Source organism: Sapajus apella, unplaced genomic scaffold, assembly GCF_009761245.1.
Source record: "Sapajus apella isolate SASKATOON/1434 unplaced genomic scaffold, GSC_monkey_1.0 scaffold81, whole genome shotgun sequence".
Lineage (NCBI taxonomy): Eukaryota > Metazoa > Chordata > Mammalia > Primates > Cebidae > Sapajus > Sapajus apella.
The window spans coordinates 8,617,717-8,635,615 of NW_022437021.1; the positions used below are offsets into that span (position 1 = coordinate 8,617,717).

Genomic DNA, 17,899 nt, shown 5'->3' on the forward strand with positions numbered 1-17,899 from the left:
AAAGAACACTACATAGCGTAAAATGAAGAGAAAGCTACTAAAAAGCTTAAGATGGTGATAGGGACATGCACTAAATGGCAACCCTTTCACATGGCTTTGTTTAAAACATTCAGAAAAGAACCAGACTTGCTCACGAAGCTAAAAACAGAGTCAAAAGGCAGCAAATAAACAAGGACCCCTTTCCACCTACAGGAACTTGTATTGGGAGATACAAGATAGAGGGCCAGTCACACTACAGTATTTGTATGTGCTGGGAGAGTTTGAAAAGGATATAAAAATTAATTCATAAAATACCTAAAGTATGGTCCTTCAGTGTTTTTATTCACATCTTCTACCCACTTAGCTACATTATAGTCTCTTTTGAACCATGGGTTTAAATACCTGCAGAAAGCAATGGAAGGAACAAAGAAAGCAGAACAAGATAGAAAATCTGAAAATACACAGCACAAGCTTAGCAAGGATGTCTTCACCCTCCAAATGCAAGTGACCATGGCAAATAAACCAGAATGGATGTTGGGTGATTATGAGGCAGTTTATACAATGACATAAGAATAATCTCAGCTACAACAAGGCTCAAGGCATTCTACAAAGTATTCAACGTTTCTGGGAAAGCCTTTTCCAGTGGCTTCCCAAAGTGAATTACAAGCTCCCTTTCAATCACAATACAGTCAGCAGTCCCATTCACCCACCTCCAAAGTGGATTTTTCCAGGGCACCTCTCATTTGGCTTTTTGGTTTTTAAATGACAATGATGCTTTTTGAAAATATTCAGATGGCTGCAGTTCCAATCAGGCATTCGGGCATACGTGTGTACGCCCTAAGAACAATTAAAAGGAACAAAGTTCTCTTTCCAATATAAGAAGAAGGCTTTTACATGGCCACTATTTTACTCCCTATAGAGGATCCCAAGCTGGAGTCAACATGAAAGTATGTTCCAGTTGGCTCTGTAAGGAGCAGAAAGGGTCCCACTCTTCTGATCTTGGAGCCTCAATGCACATTAAGTGTGGTCCAAATAGGCCTCCATGATCTTGACGCTGGGTTTAGTAATTTAGTTGCAGCTGCAATGTTCCTTTCTCTTCTTTGTGCACTCCAGAATAAAGTGCTCATGTTTCCATTAGGAACCAGCCCTTAGAGGTTGCCTTCCAAGTGTCTGACCATGAATTGTGTGAATGACTGCCAGAGAATAATAATGACCTTAGTTAGCATTTCCCTGATGGATCTGGCAATGTTTCCATCAGAATTACTGTGCAAATTTTAAAGGTAATAAAATTGGAGGGACGTCTAAGCTGTTGGTTTTCCCCAGAGTTTCCTTTCATTTTTACCCTGGAAGCCAAGCAAAAATACATCCCCTTTAGAGTTTGCCCTTATAAAATTATGTAAACTTAACAAATTCTATATTGGAAGAATTTGGAGGGTTTTTTTCTTTTTTTCACTTAAAAAGTAACTTCTAGAGATACTATAGACAATAAAGATTCAAGCTCTATAAAACATAAGTTATTTATAAACAAACCAGGGGAAGTTGTAAAATACGTTATTTGTTTTTTGTTACATTTTGCTTCTTTCCCCCATATTTAGTTATCGAACTGTTCATAAATACGTTTAAATTAAGACTACATTTCCAGTTATATAAAAATATCAGGTTATTTTTTCCACAGCCTTTTCCTTCATTTTTAGTCAAAATCAAGGTAGTATACAAAATAACATCGTGAAATTTTCTTCTGAAAGGGTTCAGTTGCTTTTTCTGCTTATAAGACCATTTTTGCTAAGATGGTATCTTCTGACTCAGAAACAACTCACACTAGTTTTGCCTTTAGCCGCAATCATTGCCAACTTGTGCTTTCACAGATAGCCAATTAAAACTTGCATAAAGATTTCTACTGAGACTCTCAACAAAAAGAAAAACTCAAAAAGCAAGTGCAGCCACAAATGAAGGCTAGTGTATGCTCTGGCCTGGGGAAAACTGGAGAAAAAGCCCATGCAGCTGTAATCAGGTGAAACATAGCCACACAGCAAACTGAGTCACCCACAGGCAGATGGCCACTTCCAGGAGGAGACATTTGTTCCTTTCACTGACAGTATTAGAAACTCAAAGGGCTAGTGCCACAGCTATTCCATGAATGCTGCAACAACATGGCTTGACTTGCACTTGATGGACTTTTTCTTGTTTCAGGGAGCATTTCAGAAGGCTGTGATCACTTCACCACAGAGTTTTTCACTGAAAAGAACTCTCAATTTTTTGTTCTTTCTGGGGATCTGCCCATGAAAATGTCTTCACAGTGAGCTTCCTAACAGCTCAAGGTCATGGTGGCTGGAGTGATGGGATTTTATCACATTGCAGTAAACCTACCTATGTGGCTTGACTTGGCATATAGCGCAACATGCAAAAAAAAAAAATGCATTAGATGGGATAGGGGAGCTCTTTGTGTTCTCCAGGATGGAAAGGCAAAGGAAAATTAGCTGGTGCTGGCTGGACCAGGAGTACCTCCGAGCAAACATGGGGGCTTGCTCAAAGATCAAATGACCCTGTGTTCAGCCAAGGAAAGGACTTGGAGGGAGATTAAGTGGCAGCCCAGAATGAAGGGGCAGGTGGAGACTGACCTGTGATCCAGACTCCCTGTCTGGGGGCTGTCAGAGCCCCCTGGGCTTATGCCTTGGGATGGGACTGTCTGGGCGAGGGAGTGCCCAGGCTCAGGTGCTTGGGGCTCCCTCCTGTAAAAACACAATATATAATACAAAGTCTAAGCCAAAAAAATTTTTTACATCATGTACAACAATGAGGAAGATTCAAAAGTTTTGACTGGAAAAACAATACAATAAATGAGGACATTTTATTGTCTTAATTAGCAGAGCATGCATTTATAGTGCATGTTTTAATTCATGTTCCAATTTTTCATCTTTTGGAATAATGAGGTACTAAAGGGAATGCTGAGTAATGGACCTGAAATACCTCTTATTTGAAAAAATAAAAGATATATTAGTCTGTGGTCATTCTGCTCCTCATGCCGTCAAACAAATGATATTATACTATCAGAAGCAAATGAGATTACTTATATATGAAAAGTATTAAAAGTTTGCCAACATAATTCTTGATATGCTCCCTATCAGGAATCCTTGTAAGAATATGTGTGTGTGTGTGTGTGTGTATGTGTGTGTGTGTGTGTGTGTGTGTGTGTAAATATATATAGATATATTTATATATAGAGAGAGACAGTTCCTGTGCAAGAAGGTATGTGAGAATTGTGGTCAGCTTCACAGACTTGGATCCATTTAATTAACATGAGTCATGTAACCAAAATCAGAAAAGTATGAAAAATCTGAGGGAGTCCTTAATTCTCCCTCACAAAGACGATCCTATTATAATGACATATTAAATATTATAATTTAATTATCTCATAGGCAAGATTTCTTAAAGGCTATCTATCGTATTACAATTTTTAATCATACGATATGAGTGAAAATTATATATAACATCTTAAAAAATAAGTAACTGCTCTAGAAAACATTGTATGAATATTGTTAAACACCAAATGTACTTTCAGTCCTAAACTTACAGCTTTAACATAATGCTGATTATTTTTTTAAACTTAGGAGTTTTTGAAGCCTTGTTATAGGAAATGCTGTTAGAACACTAAGCAGTACACAAGGAAGTTCTAAAGAACATTTTGCAATTTTATCTGAACTCCTGTGAGCAACTAAGATAAGTTAAGGAGCTCTTACTAGGTGACCTCATGCAAAACAAACCAAACAACATCCAAGAAGAGTTTATCAACAATGAGCCCTAAAGCATCCAAGTGCTTTGGGAATGTGTAAGATAAACTCTAACACATTAGTTATTTATGATGGAATTCTATGACGCCATTCTGGACCATGCAATGGTATCACTTGAAATTGTCTATCGTGTCTATAAAGTATCCTCTAGTAAACGTTGACAAGCCACTTACAAGACAATACTATTCAGGTGGAAGGTCCAAATTTCAGAGCAATATTATTATTCCTGGACTGAAAAAGGCAGGGTATATGATGGAAAAGCTAACATAAGTTTTTGACAAGCAGTTTACAAATACCTGCTATTCAGACTTTCCAAGTATTAAGGCATGAAGAAGCAATAGAGATCCTGGAAATAATAACTATTACTACAGTGAGAAATAAGTGAAAAATTTTAGGAAGGATAAAAAAAAGTATGGGTAATAAAAATCAGGTAGCAAGTCAGTCCAAAAGGATACGAACGATGAGTTTCATTCCATGAAGGGAGATAAAGATTTGAGGAGGTTTTGTTTTGCTTTTACTTTCTTAAGTGGATAAACAAACAAAAAAGTACATTATCTACTTCACTATAAATGACTTTTAATGTGACTTCCAAATCCACCCCTCTTAAAATAAATACATGGCTATCATTTAAAACAGATAATATTGCCTTTAGTGACAATGATTCAGTTAAAGAGCAAGTTTGGGAAAATGCCCTTTTAAACGTTCTCAGATAGGATAGAAAACTTAAAAGGAAAACTTATTCCATTAGTCTGAGAGAATGCTTAGATTGCAGCCATGAAGACCTCATAGTGGTGATTTCAGATCATGAGCAGTATCATGCTCTCATACAATGGGAATTTTTCCCTGATGCTTACAGGCTATGTGAGTACTGGGGAGAGGAAGAGTGACCCTTTGAAATGGTTGAATCCCAGATGATGAGAAGAAAGGAATGTTATCAAATTCCCTTCATACAGAACCAAGACCCCACAATGGCAGGTGGCTGGAGAGAAAAGCCTGCAGCAAGGGTGAGACCCCCCACTATCAATGAATATTGGCATGGGCACAGTTGTGGAGATGCCTATGTAAAAGAGAAAAGCCATGGTTAATTTTTAAAGGGCAAAAAAGAATTTAAAAGACAAAACCAAGACCGGAGACATGGTTTACAGTTCTTTGACTATCTGTGTAATTTACTTTTGACACTAATTGCACAGGACCTTGGAGGGCCTTTTTCCATTAGAGGTTCAGACTTACTCAGTTGAATTAGACCGAGGTCTAAATCTTTTGCCTCTGATTTTCTTTTTGTTGCCTCCCAGGTTACCTGAAAAAGATGGTTTAGAGCTAGATTTCCATGTAAATAAGTGATTATCCTATATCTAATTATGAGGCATTTCAAGTGGGTATAATTTATAAGGAGCACCACCGTGGAACACTGGGTTTGTTACCCTGTGCAGCTTTCTCAAACGTGTCTAGTGTCCTGGTGCTACCAAATTCTATCATTTCCCATCCAGATAATAAAAAACTAGACTCTCAATCTACATATTCTCCTCTCTGTTGGGAGAAGAGCTAAAGAACTTTCAAGAAATAAGTCTTTACAACCAGGGGCTACAGAATATAGAACTTGATTGTATAGACAGACAGGTTCAGAATGCCAGCCTCTACCTTGCCAAGAGTTACTTCGAGGTCGCCCATTTTCACAGATGTCTGAAATATGTTTTGTGTCTGGAATCCTTTCACTCCAAGAATGAGAGAGCCCATTTGACCTGAAATTGAAAATATTGGTAAATTGTTCAAAAATGTAACCAAATGAGTATTCAGAGATCAGTAAGCAAAACTTCTAAGCATTACTGTGCATTAAATAAAATAAATCAAGAAAGAAAAAATCTGAAATGAAAGAATGAAGAGAACATGAAAGTCTTTCATGAAGAAGGCAGAATTACACAACATCCAATTTAAGAAAAGTCAAATACAATGGAACCCCATTACAATAGTATATAAATGAAAAGTATCAAAACACAATGCAAGCCAATTTACATTCCCCAGAACGCAGCAACCACAGCGCAAATTCACTATGCATTTCAGCATAACCCCAGCAGCAGCGTTATAATGGGGTCCCACCATAGATGTTTCTTAATTGTAAAGCAATGGTTTCCATTCAAATATTATGAGAACATGGACTTCCAAGAGATTACATAAAGATTTGCTCAAGTGAACCTGGTTAACCTTTATCAAAGAATTATTTAGATTTTCTTAAGTAATAAAATTATTTTCTAAGAATTGGCATTTTTCTCTACAAATATGGTCCAAAAAAGTGTAGTACATGTTGGCAAATTGTTCAATAACTGAACTGACTCAGATGTTTATCACGACAGTGTCTCTCACAAAGCCCATGTACCATCGAGCCCTCCTGCTATTTGTGACCTACCATCTTTAAATAAATTATCTACAAGAAGCAAAATTTACATACCTACCAGGTACCACACAAGAATTTTGACAAGCTACATATACTTCAGAGAAGGCTTAACAACTTTCAACTGCTTAAGAATCATAACCCACTGAGATTATTCTAAAATCTGGGAATTATTTAAATTGAAATTTTAAACTCTTTTTTAGGTACTTTAGAAAATAGCACTATACTTAAAACTCTTTTCCACATATTATTCTGGTTAATTGTTAATAATGTCTATTTTAAAAGAAGCCTTCTACTGATGAGTGAAAATAAATGGAACTCAGCACAACTATTCCATATAAATTCCCTAGGCTGGAATTTCTCAACATCATTTGCTACTCACAGAATGACTCATATTTTGTACAAAGGAATAACAGAAATTCTGCTGGAACTCATTAATTTATCCACTAATTTACTAAATTTAAAATTTAATATTCTATCAAGACAATATTTGTATGAGAGAATTCAAGTAGATCCCTAGTCGTCTTCTCTTAGCCAACAAGCCCTCCATAAATTAAAAGAATACATTTTTAAAAACATTCTTCTGTAGGACCATACTCCTTTGGCAACAACTAGTGTTTCTACTTTTGCTTTAAGCTACGTTATCTAAGTGAAAGCTATCCTTCATGCTTAAGAAAGTTCCACATAAAGTAGAGTTCCCAGGTCTCACTAATTCCTTCTATTCTCCTTGTTGACTAACGTTTACAAAGACTGAGAGCCATTGCAGAATATTTACAGATGATCCACTCTACAAAGAACTCCAGAACAGGTCATGTTTCCTCTCAATAAACTAGCAACTTCTCCTTCATTCTGCCAAGTAGCTAATGTGCCCAAAGGCATGAGCAAGGCTATCAAACGTTTTTCCTAACCATTATACTCTTATTGGCAACTTTAAATAAAGAGATTCTTCCACAAGAATATTTTTGTTTCCTTCAATGTGAATATAGGTCTCATTTCCTAAAACATGCCAACTATTTATTTATTCTGTTTATTTATTTTATTAAGCAGTTACAAAGCATGCAGAATTTTAAAAGGTGTCATACACCTTAAGATGCTAGAATAAGAATATAGCATTAGCATTTAAGGCATATAAATAATATATTAATCCCATCTGTACCATTATAAAACTCAGACAAAATTAAGCATACTTAATTTGTCAACTGAATTGTAACTTATAAAGTCTAGAAATAATCATCCCCCAAAAAAGGCAAAATCATAATACTCAATATATGATTCACAGAGAAGCAATCTTTGTTTCATAGCGAGCTTAGCTTTGATATATGTAAAATTAAAAAATATTCAATGCAGCACTTATATTACCAATTTATTTAACAATTGCTTTTATTGAAGCATGACAGTAACCTTTTTCTTTGACTACCAAACATGACATAAAGCTCACCATTTAAATATTACTAAATACTATGTATAGTTTCTTAAGCCATAAGTAGCAAGACTAAAAAACCCTGAGGTTTCAATAGAGATTCAGAGTTATTGATTGGTTTGCTTTATTTTGATTTTGTGGCCTGATTTGTATAAAGAGTGGTTCTGAGCATATGGCATTTTGAAGTAGAGTAATCAAAGAACAAAGGATACTATTTTTTAACATTCAAGAAAGAAGGAAGAAGTAATCAAACCTGCTGCAAAATAATGAAATGTTCTGACTAATGGAATAATGTGTGATGGAACAGGTAGAAATCTGAAAATGCGACAGAAAAGCAGACCTCTTCTTAGAACTAGATGCTGAGTTTGTGCTGACTCCGGGAGGAATGTCGCTATAAAAAGAGTCACCATCTCCAGGCTTTTTTACATAATCTCCCTGGGGTAACTGTCTAAGGCATAATAAACATTTCAGAGTCAGAAAACAAGACACACACATGAACACAGACATATACAAATATTATTTCAGGAAAAAAGAGAGGTAGGGATAATGATCTACATGAATCAAATCTATCACAACACATAAAATTATCAATAAATGAGACAAGTTAAAGTCATTCTAACTGTAGAGGCCAGAAATGCAATTACAAAAGCCTTTATCATTTGGATGAATAAAGCTTTGCTTTGGGGAAAAGATATGAAAATATGAGTGTTTTCATAGTAACTTCATTACACTTGAAAATGTTAAGTGCAGTTTTGTCTTTAAAAAAAAAAAAAATTGATGTTGAAGGTGTGTTAGGACAGACAGTCCCCACTCAGATTAAGCACAGTTTTTTTTTTCATTGTAGTGAATAAACTATTTAAAATTTCTGAACATTACATAATGTAACCTGGATTTGATCTAAAAAGAAACTGACTGACTTTTAAGCTATTCTAGAATTTAATCCAAATAAGTCCCTATTAGAGTTTGATGTTCAATTGAGAGCTTCATTATTCATTTAACAGAAATATGAAGATATGGAAAGATTCAAAGTTGAATCAAAAAGATAATTTAACTGTTCAGTGGAATATGTGAAGGAAGATAATTTAGCAAGAGAAAGAAAAGGCTGAAAAGAATAACTGAATTTTTGTTGAGATTATAGAAGCGGATATATAGGTAGCTGGTGACCTCAGTTCTCCATCTCTACTGTAGTAGGAGTGCCCAAGTGAAAATGTATTTAATCTGCACTGTTATTGACCCAACTCATCTGATTTTCAATAAACTAAGATTGGGACAGATTTTTCTTACTTCTCCTAAGGTAATCAGATAGAAACTTTTAGATAAGGCCCCCAGTGAACCCTCCTGCAATAGCTAGTCTGGTCACTTGTCAGTGGTGTAGCCTCCAAATAGCCAACTGCATCCAAAACTTGATCCATTTCTATTCAGTACTATTGTTGGAGGTACCACAAACTAGTGCTGGACTGAGAATTTTTAACAAACCTATGCTTAATTAAATCTCTAACAAAAGCACAAATTTGATAACTTTTCTTTTTCCTATTTGGTTTCTCCTTATTTACCATTACAATTTTGATTATTTGCTGATGCTAAATTTAACCCCACCAAAATGCCATTTTCAGGTGTTTGCTTGCTTAAATTATCGCCATATTGTTGTAAATGTTTAAAATACTTGGTCGTGCATTCTCTTGAACGATTGAATACTCTCTCATATCATTTGAATGCTATTTAGTTACACATGTCTGTGAATCTGAAAAATATTTTCCAATTGGTATGAAGCATATATTTTAACTTGTGTGATTTAATCTACTCCCCTTTATGTTAACTAAAGAAAGTAGAATTTCTCACAAAATTAGTAATGTAGGACTAATTCCACCTATAATTATTTGATATAGATTCTTCTAATATATTTTTTAATTCTATAAATAACTGTAGCTCCTTTTACTTTTTCTCTTCCTCAATATATTATAAAACATTAATTCTACAGGAAAAATAATATAAAATCTCATATTTATACTGTTACATGACATCTGATATATCTTCCCCTGTAAGAGATCTTGGTAATATTTTCGATTTTTACAGTAAAATATTCTATTTATCAGTAAAATATTCTGTTAGTGCCAAAAAAAATGATCTCAATAAAATCAGAGTTCTATATTTTTGCCTTGGGGAGAAAACTTCCCTTTTGTATTATTTCAATATTTGTAAAAGAATCCCATGAACACTGCATTTCCAGTAATAATCTTTATGGTTAACTATCTTCACTAATAATCTTTATAAACTGATGAGATATGCCGCACCAAATTCAAATTAATTAAAGACTAAGCTGGGTGCAGTGGCTCCTGCCTATAATCCCAGCAATTTGGGAAGCCAAGATGGGCAGATAACGTGAGGTCAGGAGTTGGAGACTAGCCTGGCCAACATGGTAAAACTCCGTATCTACAATAAATACCAAAATTAGCCAGGCATGGTGGCACACACAGCTGTAATCCCAGCTACTTGCGCTGAGGCACAAGAATCTCTTGAACCTGGGAGGCAGAGACTGCAGTGAGCCGAGATTGTGCCACTGCATCCAGCCTGGGCAACAGAGCGAGACTCTGTCTCAAAAAATAAATAAAAATAAAGAAAAGCCATTATACACGAGCTCTGAACTACACTTGGCCATTCCCAGTATTCTATCCCCCAAATCACCTTCTCTTTACATGAGTCTGGCTGGCCTTCAGGCATTTATCCTGGCAATTACCAAGGCCTCACTTAGCTGACACTGCAGATGTAGAGGGACTATCTTTCACAGTCGATGGGGACCAGTTTTGTTTCGTGTTTTTAACTGAACACATCTTACTACCCCTTCAATGTAACTTCTCTGTAGTCCACAGTCATTTTTTACACAGTGCCAAAACATCCTAAATGCTAAATATGTCATAAACTGTGGGTTTCAGTCAAGGGGTTGGAAGGGAGTTTCAGTTCAATGTACTTCGGGAGCACCATCTTCTTTTTATTACATCAAGCAGATCAGATTCTTATCTATGTCATTGCAAAGTCTCCAAAAGACAGAAAATCGCTGCCTTTTCCATCAAATTACATGAGGAGTGAATGTAACTTTCTTCATATGGTAAATGTCAACGATAGGTTATGAATTTTGTTAAAGATCTCTTAAGAATAATGTTTTTGGGAGGCCGAGCAGGGCAGATCACGAGGTCAGGAGTTCGAGACCAGCCTGACCAACATGGTGAAACATCATCTCTACCAAAAATACAAAAAACTTAGCCAGGTGTGGTGGTGCATGCCTGTAATCTCAGCTACTCAGGAGGATGAGGCAGGAGAATCACTTGAACCCGGGAGGCGGAGGTTGCAGCGAGCCAAGATCGTGCCACTGTACTCCAGCCTAAGCGACAGAGTGAGACTCCATCTCAAAAAAAAATGAATGTTTAACATCCTTCATTGTCTAGAAATTTGTCCTTTTTACAATTACTAATTGCATATTATAACCAATCTAATTCTTTTTGCTTTAATAGAGACTATCAAGTCCCCATGATAAATAAAATAAATTTTCATCATTTGTTGAGAAAGATATAAATGGCTAAATGATCCTTTTAAATTTTTAAATCAAACTTCTTTTTCCAGTCCTTTATTATCTTTATGGCTTTATTCCTAAATCTTGAATGCTTCCTTATTTCACCAAATTTTGGAAACTAAAAGTGATCACCACATTAGGTGGCCTGATTAGTGCTGAATTTTATAATGGGAAAATTACCTCATATTACTCATATTATATGCAAATATTTTAGACATGCATGATTTTTTAGCGGACAATAGCCAAAATAAAATAAACAATATGTAACTAGTTTTTTTTTCCCCCTCAAAACGTATCTCTCCCTACATTAATTACATGTTGTCTTTTTCTCCTCTGTACAACTGGCATTTCATTTGGTGTTTTGAATTGATGCATCCCATTAAGTAACATTCTTTTGAAGGTATTCCCTATTTTCTAAGGTAAAGACCAACCCCTATAAATTAATGATTCTAGAGGAGCTAATTTATACAATCATTTCTCTCCAGGTCTACAATACTATGCTTATTGCTTGCTTATTCTTATTCCACTTCAGAAAACCACTCTTAATGTGTTCATAATTATAAATCATCTAGTTGTTATGTTAACATTCTAAATTTAAACATGAAGTAAGACCGTTTCTTGATCACCCCAAAACCTTTAGGCAAATTGGTGCTGTTATGAGAGAAGTCTAATATTTCCTAAAAGCATCCCTTGAATTATATTTATCTTAATAATTCTTATGCATACTTAGAATGTTGGGGGAAAACCGTTTAACCAACTTTTAACTTTAATGCTGAAGGATGCATTTCTCCAATGCTTGGCTGGCATTTGGACTGTCACTTACTGGAATTGATATTTTACTGTTTTAAGAAATACTGTATAATGTGTGCCAAGTCACATTGACAGATGCAGGAATATCACCGAAAGAATAACAATAATATAAAAACAAACTAAGAAAGGTTTGGAAAAAAGATAGGAAGTTCACAAGCATAAAATAAAATGGCTAAAAGAGGTGAGAGACAAAAGAATGGGGCAGGGGAGGAGATTCTGTTTAAAGTAAAATCATAGATCAAAGAGATATAATCTAATTATTTTTTCTATTTCTCATCAATCATAATGGTGTGTGTTCATCTCAAAGGTACAGAACAAGATTTCAGCTAAATATGGATGTTTTATATATCTAAGTTCAGTTAATGTTTCTTATTCTATTGCTATGTGCAAACTTACTCTAAAAACTAAAACCCACTTATAATTCCCATTACAAGTCATATAGCTTCTAAGTCCTAAAGCAATTGTGCTACAATATAAATAGTAATATCAACTGAAAAAACTGGAGCAGTTTTCTTTCCTGAATATTTTATATAAAAGGATAAATATAACCATCCTTCTAATTACCTAATATCTAAGGCTGTGGCTCCCTGGTTCCATAATTCTGCCCATCACAAGACACATGAGATTTAAAGTGATGTTGTACATACGTGGAGTTCTGCCTTTACTATGCCCCTGAATGGAGCTTCAGGTTTCTTTTTATTATGAAGTTTGTGAACAAAAAGAAAAAATGGGTCTGCTTCTCACCTTTTTATCAAACTTGCAAGTAAACATACAATATAATACTTCTCTATACTGAAAACCTTGAGGACCCACTCTCAGGAGAGAAAATGTATCTGGTTATGAAACTCAGTCACAGAATTACTTGCCTGTCCTTTCTAGGAATAGGAAAGTTATGCCCAGTTTGGCACTTCTGAGCCATTGTAACAGTATTAAAAATCTGATAACTGACTATTGTACTTATTATGTCTTGCACTTAGTGTCAAAGCAAAAGTTACATTCACCAACATTGTCACCACCTCAACCAGCATATGTGAGCCTCACTCGTGTCAATGAATGCTGCCTTCCTCTTTGAGAGCAACTATATTGGCCTCATTCATTCAAAAATTAGAGAAACACAGTCTTCCAAGACCACATGCTAATAATTTCCCTTCACCAAAATGCTTTGCAGATTGCAACAAACCTTACTTGATTTCGTAGTTGACGAAAGTTTGATTTTCCAGTACCACATACTAGTAGATTTCTGATTCCTTGTAGATTGGTTTCCCTACCATAGAAGCTCAAAGAAAAACGTAATTTAAAAGCAATAACAACTCAAAATTCTTAATTTTACTTCCTGATATCTTTTGGAATTGGGAAGATCTTCACAGGACTGAACAGTTTTTAATGCATGCTTTGGTCTGCTGGCCTTACCACTTTCTCTGTAATCACTAACATGTATTCTCAAAAAGGAAAATCATTTAGAAAACACTTATACATTCACTACTTCCTGATCTAAAGTCTATTCTTTGCCATTTCTCCACTTTGAGACTAATGAATACAAACCTAGTATTCAGTAGTTATGGCCAAGGACAAAAAAAGGGTCATATTGACATATATCAAAATATATAAAATAAATATCCACTGAAGATGTGACAACTCTCAAAATATGATAGGCTAGATTCCAAAAGAGTAGCCAGATCAATGAAATGAAGACTCAGTAACACCAAGAGACATGAAATTATATCAGGCACATAAAGGAGATTATTCAAGTGAAAATGTTCTTAACTATATCTCTGTACATATTGAGTTAGAATAAAAAATTCGTGCATACTTTTCAATATTAATCATTTTTCTAAAGTGTGAGCAATTCCCTTATTCTAGTAGAATCGCTAATGAGAACACATCTTAGAGCACTGTGCTAGCTTTGCTTATGTTACATATGAGACATTTCACTTTCTTTTTCATATATTCAGCAATATTAAATTACATTATAGCCTTAGCTCCTGGGAAATGAAGCTGAATCATTAATCTTTTTAATCTGATTTGCCTAATTCTATTTTCCACTAAAGAGAGTCACCAAACTTAGATTTCCAATACTACCAATCAACTTCTACCCAACAGAAAGCCTAAACGGCGGCTCCTGATCTATTCAAGTGTTTTCGAACACGAGAGTTTAAAACATGTAACGAAGAAATCTGGTTGTTTTTAAAATGTAATTTTGTCCCAGTTTTACTTTTTCCATTAATGATGAGTTAGTCACTTTAGGGCAAGGTTAATATTTTCTGTTGTCTACACAAACTGACCAGGATTTCGAATGGTAACCCATGGGCACCATATATTTATACAGATTCTATAGATACTTACGGTTAAAGTCTTATGGGAATTTTAATTTATTTTTAAAAAGAGCAAAGTTTAAAATTTTGATTTGTGAAAAAAATGAAAGTTGTGATGGAGCATGACAAATTACCAGATTTATACAGCTTATTGATAAGCTATCACAGGGATGCAATTCCACAATGGAAAAGGTTAAATAAATAGGAATCTGTATAAATACCATGAGCATAGAACTAAATACCATATCATGTGTAAGACCTGGTCTAGGTTATCAGTTTCTAGGATAATATTTTAGTATTTTTTATCAGTAGCTAACAGCACTAGTAATTTTTTAAGTGTGAAAAGTGAAGCGTGTGCTAATTTAGATTCAGATAAAATAGGCAATTGTTATAGAACAGGATGAATGCTTTGTATCTCTTTTTAACCAACAGTCTATCAAAACTGTTGGTTAAACATAGATTTTTAAGGTTATGCTATACAGGGTGTCTGACTTTCTCAAGAATTAGGCATTTTTATTAAAAAAGAATACACAAGACTATCAGAGATTCCAACTATGAAAATTCTTTCTTTAAATGTTTGATTACCTAATCAATACAAAAAAATTCCTTAGGCAGAGATAAACAGGCTCATCAAATGCTAGAGCATTCCCAACAGCAACACTGCCCAAACAAACTTTGTCATTTATGAATAGACGTTATTAATATAACAAGAGTAACAAATAAATTCCCTCAGAAAGTATTAAGCAGCAGGAGTATTATAAACATGAAGAAAAGCTAATATTAATGCAAACAAATGTGGCACCTTAACATAGAGGAAGTTTGTTTTAGATGGAAAAAAAAAATCAATTTCTATATATATTACTATTTGTAAAAAAGCAAGAGTCTCCACTAATTTTAGTATTATTGGATAAAAGAACCATTAAAATTAAATGCCAGATCTATTTTAAATTACCATATTTCACAGCACCATCGTTAAAGTTATCTCAAGATAATGAAAAAATCACAGTGTATGATCACTGTGGCATAAAAACAAAGTGAACTTAATTATAATTGCAGGTATGAATTCCCACAATGCTAATATGAGTCAAACCTTCCAATTATATGTTCACATTATTTTTATCACATACCTCTGTTCTCGATAGTTTCTTTTCATGGACAAGAAGAGAGAGGGGAGAAACACAAGAGTTAGTTACCTCTGGAAGGACATCAAGAGGAAGCACTAAACATAAAAGCTCTAGCTTTCATTGAAAAGTCTTCACTAGAGGATTTCAAACTGCAGAATTAAAATGGGGAATGCATACACAAAAATGTCACCTCATCATTAAGAGAGGTGACAGAGTGACAGCGTTGTTTAACAACTATCCATTTTTAAAACATAAATATGTTGCGGTCATTAAAGAGTAACTGTTTTCTCAACATCAATCACTGCTCTAAAGTAAAACTTATTTCAAATACAGGTCTTCAGGCATATATTAATTTAAATAATGAAATTAATGAATCAAGTTACTTATATAAATATTTTCACAGAAATAAAATCATAATTCATTCCTAATGGAATACAAACCTCAAACAATACTTATTCATAAGAATTTCAAAAAGGAGGATATAAGTGAATACCAGAACATCCTACTTCATCAGGTATGATAAACAGGAGTGAGTTAATTCATGGCAGTTAAGGATCTCCTAAGTAATTACTACTTATTCCCTGAAGCTTCACATTGGAAATACTTTTTCAATGTTTAGTCTCTGTGTTTAACCATACACTAAAATCAACTTAAATACCTTTCCAACTAAGTGGATCTTATTAAAAAATTACTCTAAAGGGTGTGGTAGTGCAGTACCAGTGACTTTTCAAGAGTTCGTTGCTGACTTTATATCTTGATAAAATTAAGTGTTAATATTTTGGAGACATGTTAGAAAGGTCATACAACTGAGTAGTTTTGAGCTGCTTCCTCTAAGATCAAGCATAATGTTTTCATATGGATGTCACTGATAACATCATTACTTGCCAGTCTATTTCATCCACATTATAAGTATCATGTTTGACAACAGGCACATGAGGGCAAAGGTGACAATTTGCTATTATTTTTAATTCTGGAAACTATCAGATGGGGAAAAAATAAGCCTGGTATCTTTCTTTTCAACATGTTTTGCTTTTTATTCCCTCAGTCTGATTTCCCAAGCCGTACAGTTACAAACGAGCATTCTACATTTTTTGTTCCTGCTGTTCTCCACCCCAAGGCATGGGGAAAGGCTAGAAAGTTTAAATGAACAGACTAATGAGAAAATGAGTTCTCAGGTTCTAAATCTGGTTTTAAATTCCAAATAGAATAAGTAAAACATGATATTCATGAATTTAATTCCTCTACTAAAATGTCTACATTCCCATTCTATTTCTAAATATATTCTGAATAATTTTAGAAATACTAAAACTTTAGGTATTTGGACTACTTATTTATAAAGAGGATACTGCAGTATGCACAAGGTTTGTCTTTTTCCTTAATCAAGTTGCAAAGTGCATATATTCAGAAATGAAAAAACCTCAAAAGAATGCTATAAAAATAAGAAATCACATACAGAAAAGGTGCCTTTCATTCTAATCAATAAAAGCAAATAGACACATAATCTAATAAGTAATAGGAGTGTTTAAATTTCTAAAAGGTAGGTTTTCCAAGATTGTACAAGTGAAATATCCACTTCCATCACTAGGTGGCAGAAAATCACACACTCCAGAATGAAAAATTTTTTCTTTCCTTTTTCACATAACCAAATGAAACCACTGAGCTATTTCAAAACAACAATGTTTGTGATGGCAATTATTACTTAAATCATGGATTAAGTCAGAGGAATGGTGCGGCTCCAACATACAGCTAATTTGCTTGTGGTGCAAGGAGAAATCAAATGACAAACAGAAAAGTCTTCCTATGAGATTTATGATTTCATAATTCCAAACGTTATGTTGAGGTGTGAATCTAAGTGAAATATACCTAGTAACCTGCACACCAAAGAGGTCCATAGTTTGTAAGCATCCATCATGAACTTATTATTATCACCTAACATGGTCTTAAATCAACTGCGCCAAAGGAAACACCTTTTTAAGTATATATGGAAATTGCTTGTGAGGTCAAAACCATGAAAGAGTTTATTTAGCTGAAAAGAGAGAGCAATTAGTTTACTGCCAGGATAAGTTTTGTATGCTACAAGCATTAATAATACAGGCATTTGTGGAAAACTATATGGTACAGGGCTAGGTGTTTACTTAATCAGGGAAAAGCTCACTACGACGCTGTGCTCTCCTTCACTATGATGTCATGTCAACCACATTATGCCAAACTGTACTATGCTGTCTGTGCTACTCATTATATATAGTCTTCCACAAATGCCTATATTATTGCTTGTAGTGTGCAAATCTTATCCTGGCAGTAAACTAACTGCTCTCCCTTTTCAGCCAAAGAAAGTCTTTCATTGTTTTGACCTCACAAGCAATTACCGTGTATACTATAAAGGTGTTTCCTTTGGTGCCATTGGTTTAAGACCATGTTAAGTGATAATAAAGGCAAACAATTACACAGGGCTTACTGTGGGCCAGGTACTACTTTGAGTGTTCGACATATGTTAACTCACAGAACAAAGCTGAGG

General features: G+C 34.6%; 1 protein-coding gene across 19 annotated transcripts in view; it reads right to left on the reverse strand.

The window, feature by feature from the left end:
* The window catches only part of ADAM22 (ADAM metallopeptidase domain 22), a 254,110-nt gene that overhangs the window by 14,365 nt on the left and 221,846 nt on the right, over positions 1-17,899 (reverse strand). For 3 of the 19 annotated variants that reach the window (XM_032252998.1, XM_032252991.1, XM_032252990.1), the window contains 6 exons: positions 15,388-15,405; positions 7,914-8,021; positions 5,406-5,506; positions 4,998-5,064; positions 2,598-2,708; positions 295-381 (listed from right to left, as the gene is read on the reverse strand). In XM_032252998.1, the coding sequence (XP_032108889.1) occupies positions 295-381; positions 2,598-2,708; positions 4,998-5,064; positions 5,406-5,506; positions 7,914-8,021; positions 15,388-15,405 (492 nt within the window). Of the gene's footprint in view, positions 1-294; positions 382-2,597; positions 2,709-3,580; positions 4,825-4,997; positions 5,065-5,405; positions 5,507-7,826; positions 8,022-15,387; positions 15,406-17,899 lie in introns of those variants that run through there. The other 16 variants (XM_032253009.1, XM_032253008.1, XM_032253010.1 and 13 more) reach the window with 10 other exon arrangements.